Source organism: Xenopus tropicalis, chromosome 2 (genome assembly GCF_000004195.4).
Source record: "Xenopus tropicalis strain Nigerian chromosome 2, UCB_Xtro_10.0, whole genome shotgun sequence".
Lineage (NCBI taxonomy): Eukaryota > Metazoa > Chordata > Amphibia > Anura > Pipidae > Xenopus > Xenopus tropicalis.
The window spans coordinates 98,938,291-98,961,665 of record NC_030678.2 but is presented as its reverse complement, the minus strand read 5'-3'; the positions used below and the strand labels follow the sequence as shown (position 1 = coordinate 98,961,665).

The 23,375-nt window shown below is 35.7% G+C and overlaps 1 protein-coding gene across 1 annotated transcript in view; it reads left to right on the top strand.

Moving 5' to 3' along the window:
- Positions 1–23,375, top strand: part of auts2 (AUTS2, activator of transcription and developmental regulator) — a 68,651-nt gene that overhangs the window by 24,927 nt on the left and 20,349 nt on the right. Inside the window, exons 4-7 of the mRNA XM_031896219.1 lie at positions 14,876–15,341; positions 16,770–17,023; positions 17,649–17,875; positions 21,069–21,113. Coding sequence (XP_031752079.1) covers positions 14,876–15,341; positions 16,770–17,023; positions 17,649–17,875; positions 21,069–21,113 — 992 coding nt within the window. The remainder of the gene's footprint in view (positions 1–14,875; positions 15,342–16,769; positions 17,024–17,648; positions 17,876–21,068; positions 21,114–23,375) is intronic.

The following is a 23,375-nucleotide window of genomic DNA, read 5'->3' as shown; positions in this document are numbered from 1 at the left end:
GTTTTAGCTTGTTTTTTTGTCCTGATAAAAAATATCCATATATGTTTGCAAATAAGCCCCAATGGGTGCTATGCTAAGATACATTGTAGTTGTGAAGTTTGAAAGCAGCTGGTAAATCCACCAGCTAACTGGGGCTGTTTGATTTCAAAGTCAGCTATGAATCAAATTTGCAGCAAGTGAATACCAGTAAAGATGAGCCTAATTTTGGGTAATGTTAATCATGAGAAAATATTTTTTTTTTTTTTTTTTTAAATACATCATATAAGCTTCTCCAGCAGAATCCTACATTGAAATCCATTTTTTATATTTAATTTTGAAATTTCACATAAGGCTAGCCATATTCTTTATTTCCCAGGGTGCCACAGCCATGTTACCTGTGCTCTGATAACCTTCAGTCACACTTTACTGCTGAGCTGCAAGTTGGAGCGATATCACCCTGCTCCCAGCAGTCGATCAGTAGAACAGTGGGAAGGTAGCAAGAAAGCAGAAGGTAGCAAGATAACAATGCACTGAGATTCCTGCCTACACACCAATATTACAATTAAAAAAATACATTTGTTCTTTCAAGAATAAAATTTTAAATGGTAGAGTGAATTATTTGCTACGTAAAGAGTGTAATGTAGAAATTAAAAGTATACCATCAAAACATGACAGTATCCCTTTAAGTGTTAAATGTACTATTCTTTCTAGAGAGCTGTTCATTTGGGATTATCTGGTGATAGAACATTTACGTAGACTCACTTTAATGTGAATAGACCTTATTTTGTTTAATGGAATGGCCATAACATACAACGAGCTTTACCCAGTGATTTAACATAATAGAAGGATATAGTCCATTAAGACCCTTTTTTCATAACATAAAATGTGGTTATTTGGTTGAACACCTGGTTGTAACTTAAGAACACAAGCAATTACATTGCAGCAACATTGCATCACCTCGCTATCAACAATAATAGTTCAAGTATTACCTTGAGAAGATGTAGTCACAGTGCAAACAAGGCATATTGCCATCTGGCTGGATTTGTAGTCTGTTTGCTTTTAATTATTCTATCACCTTTCCATTTTATCATAAACATTAACTGCCTAAGTGCATGGGAGACCTACACAGGGATGTAGACACTCCCGTGAAAATGCACAATGTGTCTACAGAGGGGCTAAATAATATGACAGCAATATTTTATAACTGTTGGTACAATAAGGGTTAGTAATTAAAGTAAATGAATCCCTGGAACAAAACAAATTGAGAATAAAAGGGACAACCACATGAAAATGTGAAAAGCTCTGGTCTGATTATATGTATCTGGACTCGTCCCTGGTCAGAGCTACTGTCTACTTGTATTTTTAAATGCTGCTTTAAATTATTATCATTTATAACTAACAGGGGTCTTATAATAATTTAACAAATGCGAATTACAGAATAAAAATAGGATTAGAGAACCCTGCTCAGAAGAATTTGCAATCTAAAGGTGTTAGGGAACATTTAAAATTTAAAGGAGAAGGAAAGGCTTATAAAGAGTTAATCTCAAGCTGCAGGCATACCTTCAGTTGTCTCAATAGTGCCCTTAAGTCTCCCCATATTTCACCTGTTCAGAAGATCTGAAGCCAAACAGGAGGAAAAATGCTGAGCTGTGTAAAGAAAGTTCCCATAATGCCTCACTCCTGCACCAAGACCAAGTGTACATGCGCAGTTTGTAAGACTATGAGTCAGCTTCCTGCTGATTGGCTCAGATCCACATTCCTTAAGGGGGGGGAGTGAGTTCTTAGCATTCTTGAAGGAGGGGGGAGCAGAAGAGGGGAGAGAGCAGAGAGCTGCGTGTCTCTGGCACATGAATTACAGACACAAGAAATCTTTTGACAGAGAAGTCAGTGCAGCATTACTGTGAGTGCTTTTGGCTGTATTACATAGACCTTTCTGACAAAGCTTACTTAGTTTTTACCTTTCTTTCTTCTTTAAAGAATATATGAAGTCTAGCGATGCCAGTACAAACATGTCCATACAGTATCATCCCAATGGTCAAGTCACATGTAGGTTTTACTGGGCTCTCTATCATCCTGGGCCACCCAAGATGTAAGACTCACTCATGGATGCTAATCTGTTACTTTGTGAATTAAATAATTCTTGGCCCAGCCATAACTGAAGTCAAAAGTAACAGAGTTATGTTTCCTATAGAGAGTGAGCATGTTTAGCATCATTAGGCTAATGCTATACAGGGCTGCTTACTCCAGTGTTCCAGTAGTAGTTTGAATCTGGAACCAATTGAATGAGGTATGTTTAGCTTAGTGTCTGCAACCTTTTTCATGAAGGTTTGTAATTGGATTGAATGAGGGTAAACACCCCATAGTAATAAATCTACAAAGAAAACAAATGTATTGAAGACTGTAATAAACAACATGGTTCAAGGAAAATGCCAGAGAATTGAAAGTCCTAAACGGGAAAATAAACACTATTTATAAGTAGTGTATGTATTTGGCTTTGCAATTTATCTTTTGTAATCCATATTGGCGTAAGTTATTCTGCACACTGCTAATTCAACACTTGCTTTCAGCTGCAAATATAGGGCAATGAGAAAAGGGGCCCCAGAAAATAGCCACCTTTTTACACATCTGTAACTGGTCTGTATAATGTCTAATTAACCCAGTACTAGTTTTAGCATTATTTTCATTAATTTCCTTCAAGTTTGTCTTCAAACATACAGGAGAGATGTTTATTTTGTCATAACAGAGAATGTTTTAGTATTATACAGCTGTTGGCATTACCCTTCATAAACCATCCATCTGTGAGCAGTTTATTGATCTGCCTTTGATGTAAAGTTTTATGACCGCTTTATTACCTAATTAGCCTAAAATGAAATTGAAATTGTGGAAAACAGCATAAGCAGGCACTGAAAGTTATTTAAATATTCATGTTTATGTATCAGCAGTGACCTACTGAGTACCAAGTCAATCTCGGGACAGTTAAAACATCTACTCATTATGCATTAAAAGGAAATGAAATAAGCAACTGCATAATGTAATAGAGCTATGTGTTCTAAAATATGCATTTAGTTGGCTAATTCCAGATTAGTTCAGTCATTTGCCTGAACCCTGAGAGTGCCACAAGCACTTTAACTAGTTAAAGGGATGGCAATTCTTAAACCAAAAACATGTGTTTAATGTTTTTTTCCTGCTGAGCTTAAAAAACTCTAGCAGTGGGGATTATTGTAGGAAATTAAGCATGTTTCTAAAGAGGCTAATGAAGTGTTTTTCATGGCATTAACTTTGATGAAGCCCTTGATGGTTTCTTTGGAAACCAGCAAAATAGTATGGGTACCAAAGTAATATGCAAAGGGAACATAGCTTTGCCTACCAGTTACTCCTTAAATGTTAAAAATCAGACAATCCAGATTTGTGTGTCACAATGGCAGGATGGTGGCGTGACTACATCTCGGCATGGGTTGATTTGAGGCATGTCCTAATTTATAAATCATGAAGGCTGGGAGATATGTGTTAAACATTTGCAACATTTTTTTGAGCAGAAATAATTCTGCATGAGTCATATAACTGTTGGTATGTCAAACTTGTAGCAGTTGTAAAGAGACACTATTTAAAAATGCTAGACTTTTTAACCTATACTCCTTTATTAGCCAGCAAAATTCTAATGTAATTTTTTTTAACTCAAGCTCAGTGATTTGTAATGGTGCCCTCCTTAGTTTCACTGAAATACTGGAAGCAGTAACTGCACAATTGTATGAATGACATTTTTTCTTTAAAAGGATAGATATTTTTTAAAATAATACAATGTGTGACATTGCAGAACTTCAATTCTCAGGGTCTCTTGAGTTCTTGGCCAAGTGTCTGTGCAACAGCTCTAGAACTAAATGTTCCCTAACCCTGCCCTAACCCTCTCTTCATCAATTATTTCTTACTAGGCAGAAAACAGATACTAGTGATGTGGAAATCCATAATACTAAGGGCAGATCATATTTAAAATGGAAAAAGAATATATATAATAATATTTTTTCCTAAAGCAAATATAACTTTATGGATGGCTTTCTTTCGTTGTTAAATATATAAAATAAAACAAGCACCAGACACCTAAGATCGAGTACCTTGCAATTAATTCTCAATTTAATAAGGTGCATAGTGGATTTGAGTTACCATCAGATAAATTTTCCATTAGAGACCCAGTGCATTTGGCAGAGCAAAGTACCTTATTACCAGTGTAACCATTACATAAGACACAGGATATCATGCCGACATGCGTTAGTTCTTAGACCTTTAAGCTACAATAGCAATATAATTCATCTCCAGGGCTGTGGCTTAAATTGTTATTATTTTATATCAAGTAGTAAAGTAAAAGCATTTCCTAAATAAGGATTGAATGTTTAATTGTAAGCAAAATGGCTAGATTCTCCTTAAACTACACATTAACAAAGCCACAGCTCTTTATTTTTTGAGAGCTACACTACTTTGCTCAATATCATGTAGAGCTTCAACACATTTTATTTCATATTTTCTGTTGTAGTGAGAAACAGCAAATTTTTACAGGCGCTAATGGGGACCCACTCTAAACAGCTCTGGGTCCTGATTTTGGGTCCCAGCACCTTTTTAAGGGCTCTAAGCAATTTTTGTGCCACTACTACTATTATATGACTTTAAAAAATAGTGTTAGTGGTATAGTGGATACTCTGCCCACTACATGATGAAAGCTAGTACTGATTAAGAACATAATTACTCTCTCTTATGAGTTGTTGGATGTACTGGAATTTTGCATTCCATTTGACAATTTTATGTTAACTATGATATACTAATTAAATCAATTAATATATATATTAATACATTTATAATAAGTGTTCTTTCTTAAAAGTCTGTATGAACCTGTTGTTATTGGGGCTGCTAGAGCATTGCTAAAGCCTGGTTTTTGCATCTGTTACAAGAGTGTTGTAGGTGTGTATAGAAGCCCTGGGGCAGGCATAAGCATTTTGCTCTATTACAATCGAAAATACAGGATGAATCACTATAGACTTTGTTCTGGCTTACACTCCTTATGGTCAAGCGGCAAACTGTGTTGCTGTGGCCACCAGAAAATCACAAGAACATAGAAAAAAATGGTGCACGCTGTGGCCCCAAGGTTGCTTCTAATGATAAAGTCAGTGAAGAATTCTTAGAGCTTTACTCATTTGTGAAGCTTTAAAAAGACATCAACAATAATAAAATGTAACATTTCCAGTTTACACACAGCCAGGAAATCAGAACCTTGTTAGGCCTGTTTTCGAATTTTATTGGATGCAACTAAGCTTTAAACTGCTAGTTTAACGTTCTTCTAGGCACTTACTGCACGTTTGCTTGCAGAAAATATTAAGACATAATTTTACTATGTATTTTGTGCATTCAGCTGTTTTGTCCATTTTGTTTTTTACCTTTTTTACCATCCTTAATTTTGTGAGTTGCCCACCTGCATTCTTTGACTATGGCCCCATCTGTGTTACAGCTGAGTGTCTCCCACTGGCATGCCGTATACTTTGCTTGGTCTTTTGTTTTTCCATTAATGAGTCTAATGATTTTTATGTACCCTTTGGTGAACTTGCTGTCTAACGACCTCTGTATTCTATAGCTGCTGCTTTGCAGATCTTGGTCTGCAATTTTATGTTATAACATTTAAACTTTTTATTATATTTCTTAACTGCTGTTTCCTTATCTTGTATTCCTTGTATTTATATCCAGTAGCAAATTCTGTCCTAATAATAGACTGGAGATAGGCAGTGCATAACACTTTAGAAGGAGAATAACTGGAAGAGTACAGCACAGAATATTTTATATATATATATATATATATGTATGATGTAGTAACAGTCAGATGAATTATTTGATTCCTGTTACCTAGTAGACAGAATTGCAATGAGTAAGTCTTAAAAAAGTATAAGTATATAATGCACATGTCCACCAGTTATATATTCAACACTGAAAAACTCAATAAAAACTTAAGTTACAAAAAAAAAAAATTATAAGTATATTTTATATGTCTTAAACTAAAGCTAAAAGAAAAGTTTTTACTTCTCAAAGCATTGCTAACAAAATACTAGTGTCCATACAGGTACTATATCTGCATTATTCGGCTTTAAAGTTTATATAATTAGATGCAAATTATTGTTATGTAAACATTTATACCTTGCAGGATCTAGCACATATTGTAATGTTAACAGAGAACAAATTCATGGCCAATAGTTGCATATGATTTATCTTATTTTCTTAAATTCTCTGCAGAGTATATGAACTCATATGATCAGAGGAGAACTACAGCACTTGCGTATTGTGAAAGCTGACAAATAGTTTAAAGCAAATGTGGTTAAAGTCATTTGTGTAAGTCTTGGATCAGACCACTGGGGATTAGAATCGTGCCTAATAGTGTTGGCTGAAAGAGTAAAGTTAAAACTTAGTACAGTCTTGCCCTGTCTGTTGCGTATGATGTGCATCAGAATTAAATACTATAACATATATGTTTTTATTTAGAACCCTCATTATGTTGTTTTGTCTCATAGCAAATTAAAATCATAGCTTGATATATATTGAATTTTGGACAATAAGCTTTTTTTTTTTTTTAACTTTATAACTCAGTTCTATAGTCTGTAAAAACCAAACATATAAAAGTTCAAAGATGCTTGTTTGCTTCTAAACTTTACATTCAGGCTAGTATATCCTTTTTTTATTATGTTTATACAGTTATAAAATCTGGATGAGTCCATCCAACAGTAAGCAACAGGAGGTGAAAGGAGAAGCATAACTTAAGAAAATGCACAAATAGTGTAAAATTTTGTGTCACTAAATAATAACTTTTATTCTGAAAAAAAGGTTCTAGTGATATCGACATACAGGGGCAGGCAGCTATTGACTAAACCTACAGCCTTTTGGCCTCTGTATAGGATTAAAATCATTGCCTTTCCAAAGGATCTGAGAGGGGCACATTCAAATATTGATTGGACCAGATGAAAAATCCATCAAATGAGAGACAATTTACATGGGGTATGACTGATGGCACTGCACGGGCCCCAAATTTGATCCAATTGTTGGCTTAAGGTCTATAGTTTTAGATTCTTGCAGCATCATTTTCCAGGAATGATTTTATCGTATTTATGTGTAGACCACACAGCTATGTGAGCTGAACGCACCTTAAAAGTAATAATTTACACTCTTCAGTGCCCATAATTCTACTTGAAATACAGGTTTCCAAGTCAGAACAGGCAATACTCATTTTGCAGAGCTTTTTTTTCTAATAGGTGCTCTATGTAACAATGTTCTTTTAAACAAAACATAGATTAATGAGATCTGTCTGCACTTTATCAAAATAAATTCTCCATTCATGCATTCAAGAATGCCAATTGGAAGCCGGCCTGCTACATTTGAAACCACTTAGCTAACTTCTTTTTTTTTTTTTTAAATGTTGTTATTGTAATCTCACCCTTTACCAAAAATAGGGAGTGACATTCAGGAATTTACCTCACTGCTATGAGTCACCATCAGATAGACAAGTGTCTTTAATCAATTGCCAAATGGAGATTGCAGATAGAAATGGCAATTAGGAAAGTGTGCTTGTAACTGGTCAGAGCGGAATAGAACGGTGTTCCAAGCCTGACAGTTCTTAGTGAAAAGAGCTTTGTTTCTTCTGTTGCCTGTGAAGAGTAATTGCAGATGTGCATCGTGATCCAACTGCGCATATAAAGCCTCAAAATCTCAAGATTATCTTAAAAACCTTGGCTTCGTCTTCCAATTCTACGTTAGCTCTTTGTCTTCTGTTTCTGTGCAGACATCGGAAAGTGTTCTGGTTGTTTTGCAAGATTAAGAGCTTCCTTTGGCAAAATGACAAGGAGGAAATTTAAGAAACAAGAGTATTTAAGTAAAAGCTAATCTGTCTTTTGTATAATGTAGATGGATTGGCCCATTACATTCTACATGCCTGGCAGGTTTATGTCATTCATGGTGCTGAGAAAGAAACATTTTGCAGATAACACCTTTCCACTATTAACCTCTTATGGTGCCCTAGGAAAAGAATAAGTTAACTGTGCCTTAATCCTTTTCTGTTCCTCTTCTGTATTAAGCCAACTCAGTTATGACACTGAATATATAACAAAAGCCAAGTAATAGAACTTAACTGGTTGTATTACCTATTTATCTCTCAGGCAGCAGCCCTGTGTCCAGTATTGGGCAGATAAAGAAATATGCAGAGGATCCAATAATTTTAAGTCTGTTACTTTAATTTGTCAAATTTTGGTTGAATATGTATTGGAAGTGCATTGCAGTTCCAATTATGTGCTGCTTTAATCATTTAAAACCCAAACTAAGTCTAAATGTATTTCTTTAATGGTCGTGGACAGAGGAACTAGGATGATTGAAAAAGAGGTTTTTTTTTTACAGTGTAACCACTACAGTAATATGTTTTAATCCTTTGAAGCCAAATCATGTTAGATTTTGCATGCTTAATACCATACACAAATATTTCATATTATGTTGATGATAAATTTCTTTCAAACCAGATATTACTGTGAAATGGTGCTTTTTCTTCTGCAATACTACAACTACATCAGTGCTGTATAAATTTGCAATATGCAGATATATAAGAGCAACATTTTGCTAACGTTTTGCAGTAAAAAAAAACACTGGGCTATCCATAAACCATAACAATCCATTGCATTACTACATCTGGTCCCTTGCAGTTGACAACACTAAACTAGAGTCATTTGTGCTCCTGCGTAAAGTATAGGCTTTGTGTCTTCTAACCTCCCATGTCACCACAAATTCGTAATCTTAATCTTTTTTTTCCCACCCATAATGCTCAGTCCCTACATGTGAGATTCATAAGGGTAAATAGTACCTGTAGAACCCACGCAATGCCATAGTACATAAAGAGACTAAGCAGGTGTAGTTTTAGCAATGAGCTCTAAATTATATTGTTTGTGTGTAATTTTTAGTTTTATGATAAACAAACATTATACACAAACACCTGTTATGCTGCTCCTTTTTCATCTTTTACTTTGACTTACTGATTAAAGATACACGGTATGGTGCTCATACTGTAGAATACATGGTTGTGTTCCTAGGTATCTGGGTTAGGCATTTTCTGTAGCATATTGTTTGGTGTCTAAGGGCTCCATTATACGCGTAATTTCACAACAAATTTACTCTGTGCAGGTGGTGGCCTCCTTGGAAGAATCCTGTAAAGAGCATGCTGCGCTGTTACCTGTTAAACAAATGCCCTGTTTCCACACAGTTAAACTGCTGAATCCTCCAAGGGTTAAAAGAGCAAATCTTTCAGCAGCTGATAAAATTGATGTAAACGTTCTCTAAACCTCATTACAAACTCCTGCTGTTTTGCATTAGCTGAGACAGTTATTCATCATTATATTTTTGTACTGTGTGCTGCATTATAATATATGTTTAGTGGAAAGAAAAATGATGAAAAATTTAGATTACAAACAAGTTACTTGGTCTCTGGTCTGATAATGTTGGTTTGTAAACCCTATAAGGTAATCGAGGGGAAATGTAAGAGCAGATAATTTAGAACAGATGTGAATACTTTCTCTTATGTACCAAGGGACTCTCTAAGTTTGTCTATAAATGTCATTGCTTTTGGCAATTATAAATAAATACATTGATAATAGTTCACCTGCAGCTATATGTCAGATGGTCAGAATTTCAACCACTTACTGATCCACTGGTACTATCTTGGAGGATGCCATAAATATCTGCATTACTCTGGAGGCCTGAGAACCTATTCCCTTAATCCTATATTTATATAAATATATTTGAATTAACCACAGTTCACTCTGTACCAATTTGCCCACTGGATGCTGGCACATATACTAGCATATTAGCACTCATTGTGGCATTGGGTCACTAGTGTTTTAAAGTTATTATCATATTAAAGAGAAGAGGCCAATAAGAAAAAAAAATTTAATTTGTTTATTTACTTGTGTTGGCCATGTCTATGAAGATTCCCATTCATCCAGGTCATAATATACAGTGTCTAGTAAAATAAGTCTAAAAAAGTCCAGTTGTTTTAGACTTAATTATACTAGATACTGTATGTGTTGGCCATATTTCTAAACTTTTTTGGATGACAGGTTTCCCGATAATTGCTCCCCTACCTTTAGTTACCGTAAACTATTTTTTTACACAGTTTATATGATTGGGCCACAAGTGCTAGGTCCACACATTATAAAAAGGTCATATTGAGCATGGTATGGCTTTTGACAGGCTTGGTATGGCTTTTGACAGGCTTGGTATGGCTTTTGACAGGCTTGGTATGGCTGTTGGCTGTAGCTCTTGGTAAGCTTGCATTGTGCAGGTATTGTGGAAGTAGTGTTATTTCCATGGACTTTCTAAAAAGATATTAGGAAATCCTACTTTTACAAGGGATTCTGTACTCTGAACAAATATTTTCTTTTTTTTTTGTTAGAATTATAAAAGGAGGGAAATGGTTGGTCCTCATGACACATATTATACTGGTTTTTTATATTACATTATTTTCCAGAAATAATAAGCTTTTTATAGAGCACTTTTTACTCTCCATGGTCTCAGTAAAACGAGAAGGCCAATTCTGCAACCTTCCTGATTATAATTAATGTTTACACATTATGACATGTTCATGATGACATTTCTTTGAACTTTGCCAAGACCCAGTTCCCCCTTAAAAAGTGGAAATTAATGTGACTTGGATAAACAGTGAGTTTGGCTACATTTATTTTTTTTAGTTTCAATTGACTGGGTAGAAGCAGAAATTGGAATTCCGGATTGTGTTTCTTTTAATTAAATTGTAAAATGAAACATTGGGAAGATTGTGCATTTCAGAGGAACTGGATAACAGAGACTAATGGCAAGACCTGGACTTTCGCAGGAATAGGTCTAGACAGAAATTACATAAACAATTGAATAGGCTGCCAAGTAAACATCTTATTGTCAAGTTTTGGAACCTTTGTAATTTTCTCATTTAGGTATTGTTTTAATTAAAATGGGTGGGGGTTTCATGTTGATATATCATCTAAAATGATGATCTGGCCATGGTCTTCTCACACTACCTAGAGAACTAGGGGAAGGGCAGAAGAGACATGTGCTTATGATTCAATGGTGGGAGGTGCTGGGAATTTGGGCACACCCCTTTCCTGTCTCCTCTAACTCTGACTCTTATAGCAGTGGGTATCGAGGGTGGGGAGAGGGAAATCGTGGGGAGCAGTAGTAGTGTTGCTCAGTAGGAAGAGAAAAATGGCTGGGGAGCAACAGTGGCAGTGGATGGGGGTGGAGTAGCAGGAAAGAAAGAAATGAGTCACCAAGGATTGCCTAGGTTTTCCTGGGGCAGGATAAGGGCCTTGGGTGCATGTTAGTGTTGGCCTAGTACTGCTTGTAGGGTTGTTGGGTGGCTGCCACAATTATCACCTGAATATACTCTTGTGCATATTTTCAGATTGCTGTAGAGATGCATTATACAGATGCATTTTGTATGCATGTTTTATTATAGCTGCCTTTGCATATAGTTAAAAAGCCTTGTATTTAAATGTTTCAGAAAAAGCATATATTTGAGTGTATTTGTGTTTAAATTTCCTGTCACTCGTTATCATTGGTTAAAAGTTTATTAAGTATAGGCTGTGCGAGTGTCAGTTTTAATACATGTTTACCAACACAGCTGATCTCAAGGAGCACATTTTCATTCTAAATTAAATTCCAAATGAACAAGGAGTTTGAAGAGGCGCATATTGTTCAGGCCCTTTATTAACATTAAATGTCAGCATATTAATTTCCCTGCCTCGAGCCTCGGTGTTGGGAACACTGCCAGCCTATTTAATAACAAAGAAAGTCTGCTTTAATAAATACTCACAGCACAGTTACTGCTCAAAACAAAGTGCTTTCCAATTGCAAATCTGACAGCAAATTATAGTTGTTAAATGAATACTTTAAGAAATCATAGAAAATGTATCTGTGCTAAAATGAATGGGATTCACTTGCTATCTGGTGAAATACACTAAAACTGTCAAGTATTCTCTATCCACGAATAAGCGATTTTTAAGGGGGTGATATACACCTAATAAACTGCACCTCAGTCCTGTGCAGCATTAGTTATGGTCCCTTAATACTACTAAAAGCCAGCTTCCTGGTACCAGCTTATATGTACGTGCACCAGAAACATGAAGTCTGGGACTGTTCTCATTGTAGTCAGAGGTATATTCTAATATGGGAAGCAGCCCAGTGCATTACCTCTAACAAAATAAGCACATACGGATATGGGGCTTTATATTCCCCTTTTGCAGTGCTCAAAAACACAGATTCTTCTATAATTCTAAAAACTAGGAAATCTTCAAAGGCAGTTGTGCAAAGATAAGTTCCTCCCTCATTTCTGTCCAACCCTTTACCTCTTGCATAGTTAATAAAGTACACCTCATTGTAGAATGAAATTCACTTTCCAATGAACTGGAGCTATTCTGGTATTTAAATGGCACCCTGACTTTTTGATTGGGGAGCAATATGGTTAAAAGGATTCATTCTCTATGTCCAGTGCTCTATTTTAAACACATTATTTTAATCCTTTTAAAATGTGGGTACACTTATTTTTCTTAAAGAGAAAAAAAAATGCAACTCTTAGCACCTCATTGGGTGGGCTTTGCCATTTGGTACTGTGGGCAGAACATCTGTATGCTTTGTTGGTTGCCTCCCCCTTGTGCTACAGACACACTACTAGGCATAATACGCTGGGGTTTCAGGACTCTCTTGGAGGCAGTTTGGATCATTTATTAAAAGTGCTTTCATATTATGTCTCTAGTGATTTCCTTTTTAACCTGCCTTTTTGTTTTATTGTTCTGACAGACTTTACTTTTATTTCATTTTATCATGAATCGCTCCCTCCTGCCGAATGTCACCAGGCATTTGTAATATGTCACAGTAGGTGTTAAGCCAAAGGTCCATAAATCAGTGGCAAAAATAACATTTGCTTTTAGTTCTGCTGTGCATAGTATATAAATGCTCAACCTCGACTACTTGTGTGTCTGCATAGCCTTCGAGCATGCCCATTTACTGGCGTTCTAATTACATGCTCTGTCAAGTGAGTGCAAAGCCTGTCTCTAACACACAGATATGAAGATACCTATTGTTGTCGCATAACGACAGAAGATTATGTGGTTCCCCTCTCTCCCCCCCCCCCCCCCCCAATTTTTCAAACAAGCTTATCATTACCATATTTTCTTTTTATGGAGATTAGGAAAACTGACAAATTAAATCCCACGAGACTCCACTTATGCGCAGAATGCATTCATTCAGAAAGCCCTAGAGTCTTAATTAAAGCTAGGATATATATTTCATTATTCTTTACCTGTGTAAGCAGATTTAGAAATAACCCATTGGGACAGTAAGAAAAGAGCTTTGGGAACACAACGGCTTCTTTTCGTATTAGGTTTTAGACGTTCTCTTAATATTTGCTGTTATTTGATGGAAAGAATTTTGTTTGCATCCCTTGAAACAACATTGTTCTCCAACTTTCACCAATGAATACATTTAATTTGTGGTTCTTTCTTTTATAAGCCCAATATAGCCTGTGTGAATTAATGATATGAGCTGAGGAAACACAATTTTCATGGACAGCTATGACAGCAGGAGGAAGTGACAGTGTTTTCCCTCAGGTGATGATAATATAGTTGGTTTCAGTTATTTTAAGCGGTATGTGGTCTGTCCTAATGATAGAGCCATAGTTAGCTGAAGAAAAAGAGATAAACCAGAAGTCGTATTGTGTTTTTGCTTAAATACAAGTACATTAATTTGCCTCAATGGGAAAGTATCAGAGAGGTATATTTTGTTATAGAATTAAAGGAAACTATTGTTATGTGATCATTTTTTTCCAGTAGGATTCTTTGCATAATGGTGTGAAGTTTGCTTTAGGTCTAGTAACCCATAGCAACAAATCAGTACATAGCATTTATTAGTTAGCCAATCAGAAAACTAGCTCCTGTATTCTGTGGATTTTAATTTCTGTTGCCACTTAAGCTGCCTACCATTAAATGGCAATCACCTGTTATCGGTAGAAAGCATAAATGGTGGTTGAGGTTTACCTTTCAGTGGAAATACACAGCTAAATAAAACACTATAGAGGCCATTTACTAACAATCACATTTTCTTTCCTAATTTGTTTTTATTAGCGCTAAAAGTTGCAGAAAAATGTTGAACATTTTTCGAGATTGGCCTGAAATTGGGCAAATCACTTTTGCTGATGTGATAGTGGTTGAACTCTGATTTGTAAATCTTTTAACTGTGAGCTACGACATACATTCATGTGTGCGTTTCCTGTTCAGCCTGATTCTCAAATGATGGTTGTTTGTCACTGGCAGCCCATGGGACTGTTGTTTCTAGAATTGCTTCTCCCTAAAGAGTGGCGCGGAGTGCAAGGATCCTTTTCTACACCAAGGAGACTTTTTAAAAATAATAAATTATGCATTCTCATGGGTGAACGGTCAAAAAAGAGCTCTTTAAAAAAAAAAAAAGCGAATCTAACCTCGTAGGAATGAATGAGCATGTAATATACTTGTTTTCTCTATTTTCCATATGTATTGAATCTCATAACTAACACTTTCAGCCTCATTGATCCCTGTAGTCTTTACTAGCAGTTTGGTCATGTTTTTTCTTCCTTTGTCCCTCCTATAGCACCACAATCCTCATCTTCTTCCAAAAGGGGTCATGTCTAAAAAGCTGTTGAAGCATATATAGACAACGAAGGATCTATGGTCATAGCATTTGCAGGAACAATGGTGCCAGCATGTGCATTCCCTTGTCTTAAGCAGGTTTATTAACATGTATTGTGATCCTTCAAGATATGTACTATCAATATAAAAAAACAAGATATCCTTATTTCAACTGTTTGTTTTTCTAGATACAGAGCTGGGTGTCAGGTTACTGACAACACGTGGCAGCAAAAATGCAACGGGTCAAGTTGTGCCGAAAGTGTCAGGTTTAGAGAGAAGTCAAGAGAAGAGCCAAGACAGCGACAAGGAGCTGCAGCTTGATGTTTTAGTATCAAAGGATCCAATCCTGCCATCTTTGCCTGTTGTCCATGCTGATTTGGAATCCCGGCCTATCCTAGTTTCTCCTGGACCCACATTAGATTCTTGCACGGAGATACCTTTACAGACGCAGTCTGAGTTTCCTCATGTTACTCTAGATCACGAAGCACCATCGCAACCTCAAGCACCAGTACAGAAGGCACCAAAGCCCCAGCTGCTGTCCCAGACCCCAGTTCTCCCCAGCCCTCCAACAGTGCAACAGCGCCCTCCGTCCCAGAATTTGCCTCAGTCTTTGTGCAGTTATAACAGCAGCAGCTTAAGTGTAAACAGTTTGAGGTAGGCTAAAACTGTATTAGTTCAGCAATTGTATGTTATTCCCAGCATTTTTTCTAGATTTTATAAATGCAATTTTTTATGACAATAATATAAATTTAGAGAAGTGAACCCTGTCAAAATGTGCAAAAGGTTAACTGTTCATTCTACCACCTGAAAAAATATGCTTAGAACAATTTTTTGGTTCAAGTGAATGAATTATGGTAAACATTTCTTAGACAAGATTAATACATAGTTATTTTGACATGTCTCCCTGATATATGATATGTAGTAAGCAACAGGAACAGAATAAACTGCATATGTAAACCACTTTTTATTTGCAAATTGCTGGTAAAAGGTAATTTTGCAGTAAAGCGTGAAAAAATAATGACCACATTGTGCTTATTTACAATAGCTGTTATCACTTGTTCTTTCTAGCATATTTGTGGTTTAAACAATCAAAGACTAACCAGGCTTACGGCAGTGGAATTTTAAGTCATTAATTTCACAAATCCTAATTGTCAGAGCGGGTTATGATTGTTGAATTAAAACTGTTTACCTTAGAATAATAGGCTGGAAAACTATCAGATGTGGTTTCTATGTCCATATGAATTCCGCATGACATTTTTTGAAAGATATATAAGTGTACTGATATAGGCCAAGCCTGTAGAATGTAAGCAAAAGAGACCACAGATTTACATTGACACGTAAGTGCAGTGCCTTTTTGTTTTGTTTTTTTCAAAGTGCATTTTTTCCTATAGGGAAAGACGCAAAATGCACAAGAAATGCACAAGGTCTCATTGTCTGGTGATGGTTGCCATGCCAGATTTATATACTATCAGATTTTTTCAACAGTGGTGATTAATGTTGAACAAAATGCTTGTCAGCCATGCAAGTCAATGCAAGTCAGTGGGTCATCTTTTTCATTCTGTAAATGTCTATTTCCTAAATCCTGAAAGAAATTTATAATTATGAGGCATTACCACTTCTCATTTAAAAAATACGATTGTATGTAAAGCTGTCCCTTAGTATTTATTAAGCAACAATATTTGATTCAAACACTGTTTTACTCAGCAAGGACCCACCAAGCATTTATTGTTTTAAAAGTCCATGACTAGTTAGAACAATAATTATAACAATTACATTGCTCCGTCACACTACTCTTATGAGTATTTAAATGCAATAATTTGCTGCATTAGTTATCTTATATTGTTTCTGAGAGCTGATGACAAATTTTTGCTGTTACTGATATTCTATGTTATAGCTGAAACATTCTTAAGTTTTAGTCATATTCTGAGTAATTATAAAAGCAAATAATTGAAAAGAGACACTTTTTTCCACTAACAGTTGGTATTTAAGTAGAAGCAGTTTGATAAGTTTTGGAAACTCGTATTCCTTAATTTACCAAGATTTCTCATTTTGACTAAGTTATCCGTGATTTTCTTTCCGCAGCAGCAGCAGAAGCAGCACTCCAGCCAAAAGTCAAGCAACCTCTTCACATCTGGGTCATCATCCATCAACATCACCTTATCCTTTGTCCTTACCAAGCCACAGTCCTTTGCATAGGTTTACACCCACTCTCCAACCGCCTGCTCACCAGCACCACCCCAATATGTTTGCCCCGCCCACTGCTTTACCTCCTCCACCACCACTGACTTCAGGGACACTTCAGGTTCCAGGACATCCTGCTAACAGCACTTACTCAGGTATAAAACAGATTTGTTGCATATTGCACTTTATGCACTTTATATGCAGCCTTACATATGTAACAAAAAATAAATGCTCTTTAGTAAATAGTGGTCAGCAGCAGAAAACTTAAGATCTTCTAGATGTTCTAATGTTTCTATCCACATGGCTAGGCAGATCATGTGGGCAGACATATACATATTTAGGGGTTCAGTGGATTCAGTGGATATTCAGTCTGGACTATGTAACTATATACTTGGTTCTTGCTAGACTGGAACAGATATTTGTGAAAAAAGCAACATAAAACGAATGCTTAAAATATACCGTAAGGGAAAGTGTTGTTTGGTTTTATAATATCTGTAAGGAACATGGCAATTTTTGCAGAATATCTGGGTTGGGGTTGCTTGGTGTTAAATGATATACTTTCAGTGTTGGATGTCATGCAATAACATTTCCTTTTGGACAGGCGAATAGCTGTCCTGTGCGCTTTGTGCCAAAGAGGGCAGGTGGTTAGAACAGGGTTCTATTGTGATCTGTGTCTTCTCCTGCCCCCTAACTTGTACATCCTACATGCTTCAACCTGGTTGCCCTTCTATTGATTTTTGTCAGTAATATTATTTATTTGTTATATTTACTGTATTTCAGAGCAAGACCTTCTCAGACAAGAACTGAATACACGCTTTTTGGCTTCTCAGAGTGCAGACCGTGGTGCATCGTTAGGCCCACCTCCATATCTGAGGACCGAGTTTCACCAGCACCAGCATCAACACCAACACCAGCACACGCATCAGCATACACACCAGCACACCTTTACTCCTTTCCCACACGCTATCCCACCTACCGCCATTATGCCGACTCCAGCACCACCCATGGTGCGTACCCCAGCCAGAAATGTGAGGATAAGTAGAACACAACTTATTGGGGTGCCCCAATAAGGCTTCTTTATTACTTAACATGTTATATTTTTAACACCAAATTTGTATTATTTAAGAATTAGTTTATAAACTGTTACAAAAGTACAATTTTGTAAAGGTAAAGACAATAAATATGGAGGATATCCCAACTGTGATACAAGTGGTAGTTATTGATACAGAAGTCATATCTTTATTGTCTTGGGGCTAAGGTATCTGCATGCTCATAAAGCAGCTCTTTGGCAACAACATTTTAGTGCTGTGTAAAACCCAAACCCTTTTATTGTTGTGTGTTGAGTAGGTGTTAATTTCAATGAGCAAAGGGCTTTCCCACAGAAACATTTTATACAGTGCTAAAATGGTGTTGACAGAGAACCAATTTAATGGACAATTGAAATCCACAATGATTAACTAGAACTGATGGTTGTGATTAACTGCTCTATAGACAAGACAATTTTCATTTGGATGTTTAGCACCCAGTATTGCATGGAAAAAAAGCCCATTATTGATATAAAATTCACTCAGTAGAACACTACAGCTTTAAAAGCATGTAAGAATATAATTGTGATAGTTAACATTTATGAGTACAGTCTACAGGGTTGTCTGCAAGGGCTCACACCTAAATTTGTTATTTAGGAATGACATTAATGTTGAAAGCTGTAAGTGGTTCAGTAATGACTAGAGTTGCCACCATTCTTATAAGAAATAACTGCTTTCCTTTATTTTTATCTTTTTCCTTAACAATAATGTTAGAATCAAGCATTATCTTTACCACCAAGCCATTAAAATACTGGCCAGTTGCTAAGCATAGCAATGACTTTACTGTATAATGTGTGCTAATAAAGGGAGTGCATGGGGCCCTGACTAGATTAGATAGCGGGAAAATAGTTTTCAACTAACTACAAAGAACATCTGTTATGATTAAATTAGAATTCAGTGACAATGTTGCCTTAAGCTGGCCATACATGTAATAATGCGCTTGTTTGGCAAGGTTGCCAAATAAGTGGATCTTCAACGATATGGCCACCATGAGGTGGGTAGTATTGGACCCAATGAATATTTAGCTGATTTTTGCAGATACTGGTCAAGCAGGCCTTTTTGCTTGTATTTTGGCCAGTTGCTAAAAATGATTGTTACTTCATTGCGGTGGTGTCCAGTTGTTTTGTATAGTATGTCAAATATCTTGATTACCAAATGCCATGTTAACGCCTTTAGGCAGTCCTGGGACAATAAAAAACTTTTAGTTTGTTGCTTCTGCTTCATGGGACTTCTGTTGATTGTTTTACTAGGAGACTTCTTTCAAAACTGCCATCTTGTAAACATTGTACCGTTTCTCACAGTCTGTCAGTATTGTTAGCAGGCGTGAGAAGCAGCTTACCAAAGCTATAAAGGCAGGCCCTAGAGGTTTTCCAGCAGCGCTTAAAACCTAAACTAAGCTTATAAGTCTTGTACAGATTACCACTGCGAACTTAGACCTACATTGGTAGATATCAAGCAGATTGGTAGATTTAACAGGCCAGGTATAAATGTAATTGCCCTTATGTGTTCTGCTTGAGCAGGAAGTAAATTCAACAGGGATCATTATCTTTCCTTTAGGTAACCCTTTGGATTTAGGGGGTAGTTAGTGGGCAGGTATAAGAGTAAAAACAAAACCGTGATCCATTTAGTCTCTTTTATTTAAATAATGAGGAAGATCCTCCACTTTTTGGTATGCAACTACCGCATTGTAAAAACAACAGTCCAGCGGCAGAAAAGACAATGTTCATTTCCAAATCTTGAACTAAATACATGCAATGTAGAAAAGTTTCCCAATGTGCATATTTTCACAGATAACTTACTGTAAGGTACTTTATGTTACTTCTGATCTCCAAGAAATGTTACATAGTGGATTTGACTTACCAGAGGAGATATGTTTTATTTTCACCTAATATTGACTTGCAGATGTGTGGATCTCTGCAAAAAAACATTTTTTTTTAAAAAAATTGTATTAGAATATATCTACTTAGTATATTTTGATCTTACTTTAATATAATGAATGCCATACCTCACAACATTTCTAAATGGAAAACTGGGACAATTTAGGCCAGATTTTCAATTGGTTTAGACTCAGTACTAATTCTCTCTAAACACCATTTACTCTATGAATAGCCGTGTTCTTTTTTTAGGTTTATGATTAAGGAATGTCGGTAGTCATTGGGTTGTAATAAATGCACTGTAAAATGTAAATTACAATTCTGCTGTGTTTTGCAAAAAGAAATGGTAGTTACCTTTTTTGTGTATATAGTATGTATGTACAGGTATATATATATATTTGTATTAATGAAGAAAAGAGTGCCGCACACAGAGGGACTTAAAAAAGAACCAAAAATCCTTATTAATTTTAGTTTCGAACACTAAATGTGTTCTTCTTCAGGGATAAACCAATATATATATATATATATATATATATATATATATATATATATATTTGTATTAATGTAGCTTTAGGGAAAATAATGCCCCAGATAAACAAAACTTGAAATAATTAGAATGCATAATATATTTCCTATATATATATATAATTTTGTGGTCCTCTGTGATGTATCATACTTTCACTCTCGCTTTTGTTACAAGGTTATGGAACTTATGCACCAGTGGCCATATACTACCTATAACAACACAATAGGTCAAAAGTATATGAGCCCAATATAATTTTTATTTTCCCTCTACTAGAGTTTCTTTTGTTCTCCACCAGTGAGCAGATTGTGATAAAAGAGATGCTTACTTCTAAATCTAATCATATATTTCTTTATGGAATACCCCTTGGGTGACCGCGGCTGTCTCAATTCAGCATTATTACGTTATAGTAGGAAAAAAATGTATTTATAGGGATCATCTTTTATCGTAAAAGTAAAATACATAGCTGCTATAAAAATGTCTTTGTGTGCACAACATTCATAGCCAAGTTTTATTCACACCATAAAACCATCAGGATGAATTGATAATAGATTCAGTGTTCGCTTGGTAGAGGTTAAACATTGTGGTTGTTAACAATGAACTGTATGTGGTCTTGCAGTTAGTGCTGCAGGTTGTTCAACAATGTGATCAAAGTGTGGCCTTTTATGAGTGCTTTGTAGAAACACGGTAATAACTATTTGCTTTAATCCCTTTGCAGTTTGACAAATACCCTACAAAAGTTGACCCCTTCTACCGCCACAGTGTGAGTTTAAAACTGCTCCATGCAATGTTGGCTTATTGCTTGTCTGTAGCATGCTGCAAACATCACCCCTTAATAACCTGCCAGAATTTCAATGTATTTCTTAATTGTTTGTCTTTGAATTTCCATTCTTTTGTCTGACTTCAGCATAGGAGTTTAAACAATATATGGGTCAATGTAATTTGTTTTAGCTTTAGAGGTTATGTCCTGTATTTAATCAAAAAAGTTGTCAGGGCTCATAAACTTGACCACAAGTCATAGTCTACAAAAGATGATATATTTTGTCATTTTCTAGTGCTAGGTATATCTCATAGGTGTTAATAATTCCTCTTACATTGTAAGATTTTATTTTTGCATTATGAATTTATGTTTTAAAATCTACCCAAGAAAGTAAATAGACATCACTACGTTGTCCCCAAATCTCTAACTTACACTAACATATTGTATAGTATGTTGGGATAAACTGGCTTTGAACCACACAAATGTCAGAAACAGAGCCCCTGGTACTGGGAACTGTCATATAGATACCTTTCTCTAACAGCGCAATTCCTCTGATTTGCCCCTTCATTGCCCTATGTGGTAATTATCACAACCCTGCTGATTTTTTGAAGTGCACCAGCAGGGTCCAGGTGATTACCATGCAGGTCAGTTGGAGGGGCCCGTAAACAGTCTGCCACCCATCAGACCAGAAAAAAAAGCTTTGTAAATAAACAGATGTTCCCCAAGTTATTTCCCATCATCATCCATTACAAACCAACACTAAAAAAGCTTGAATTTAATTTTATTAAAATGCATATCTAAAGGTTTTGAGAGAATTTTTCCATGATCGTTTCAACTGTAAATTTGAAAACCAGTGTATATCTAATTCTTTAGATATCTGTTCTTTGGGCCTTTAAAATGGCATAAGTATATAACAGCTATTCATAGAATAGGAGGTTGAAAATGGGAATATTCCATGGATTTAAATAATTTCAGCATTTTTCCTTTTCTTAAATACAACATTATTTGTGTGGAGAGATAGGGGTGTATGAGTGTCTTATATATTTATATAGATCTATCTATGTAAATGTGAAGTCTAGGCACTCCTGGTGAATGTATTAATCTCCTGATTTAATACATTCTCTTGAACATAATTTGATACCACCTACAATAAAATATATAAATATTAATGCAAATATGTTTTGCTGATTTCCACTAAGATACAAAAGATAAACTGAATTGTGAGATTTTCAGTGAAAATGATTTCAAGGTTAAACAAGTTTAAGGAACACTTCTAAATTCTCAGGTTAACGTTGATATTATGTAAATGACCATGAGCTCATCCAGTCATCTGTCTGAAGAATTGAAAATATAGATTAAAATTAATAGTGACAGCTAGCAATTTTAACTGTCAGGAATACAGAGAAATGTAACTAAATTGGAAATATTTAGGTCAACCAAGAAAACTGGTTAGACTCCATTTGTTGAAAGGTCCTACAACCTAAAGTGAAGACAATCCCTCAGAAATGAGGCAGGCGAGGCACCTTAAATGAATGGTCCCCAGACTTTGATATTACTTCATAATAATATTTAATATTATTATATATTATACATATTAAGAAGTATGTACGGGCATCTATCTAAAGAGATATAGGCATGATTTCTCTCCTAGGAGAATGGAAAAAAATCATAAACACAAAGACAAAGAATTTCTTTGCTGGCTACAGAAATATTTGGGGAAGGCCTCTTAAAAGGACTGTCTTCCAAGCAGTTGTGCATGCCATATAAGATATTTTCGCAGTCTATTAAAATCCTTAATGATTTACATTAGAATTTCCTAGAAAACATTGTGGGGGTTTTGTAAACATCTGTTTGCCTTGAAATTTATAGAGTATAAAAATTTATAAAACACACATAATATTAGCTCCATGGTTTAGCACTCCATGCACTTCAGCAAAAACTGGCAAAAGACAGGTTCAAGATCTATCCAGGGGTTTGATTCATTTTTCTTTGTTATTGATTAGTTTTTATATCTTTTTATTGGACATGTGACAATTTGGAAAGACTGTTTTCTATAGTATAAAAGTTAAATGTGCAGACTGACTGTTAGCTTCGCTATTTCCATGTCAGCTGTAAAAGCAATAACTCTTCCAGTACATGCTTAAGGGGCATTTTGGGAAGCGTGCATTGGTAATGCGTGTGAGGAGGCATGCTATCCCAAGCTTAACATTACCATGCAATGCAATGTTTACTGTTGCTTGGAGCCTGCATCACAGTCTTAAAATT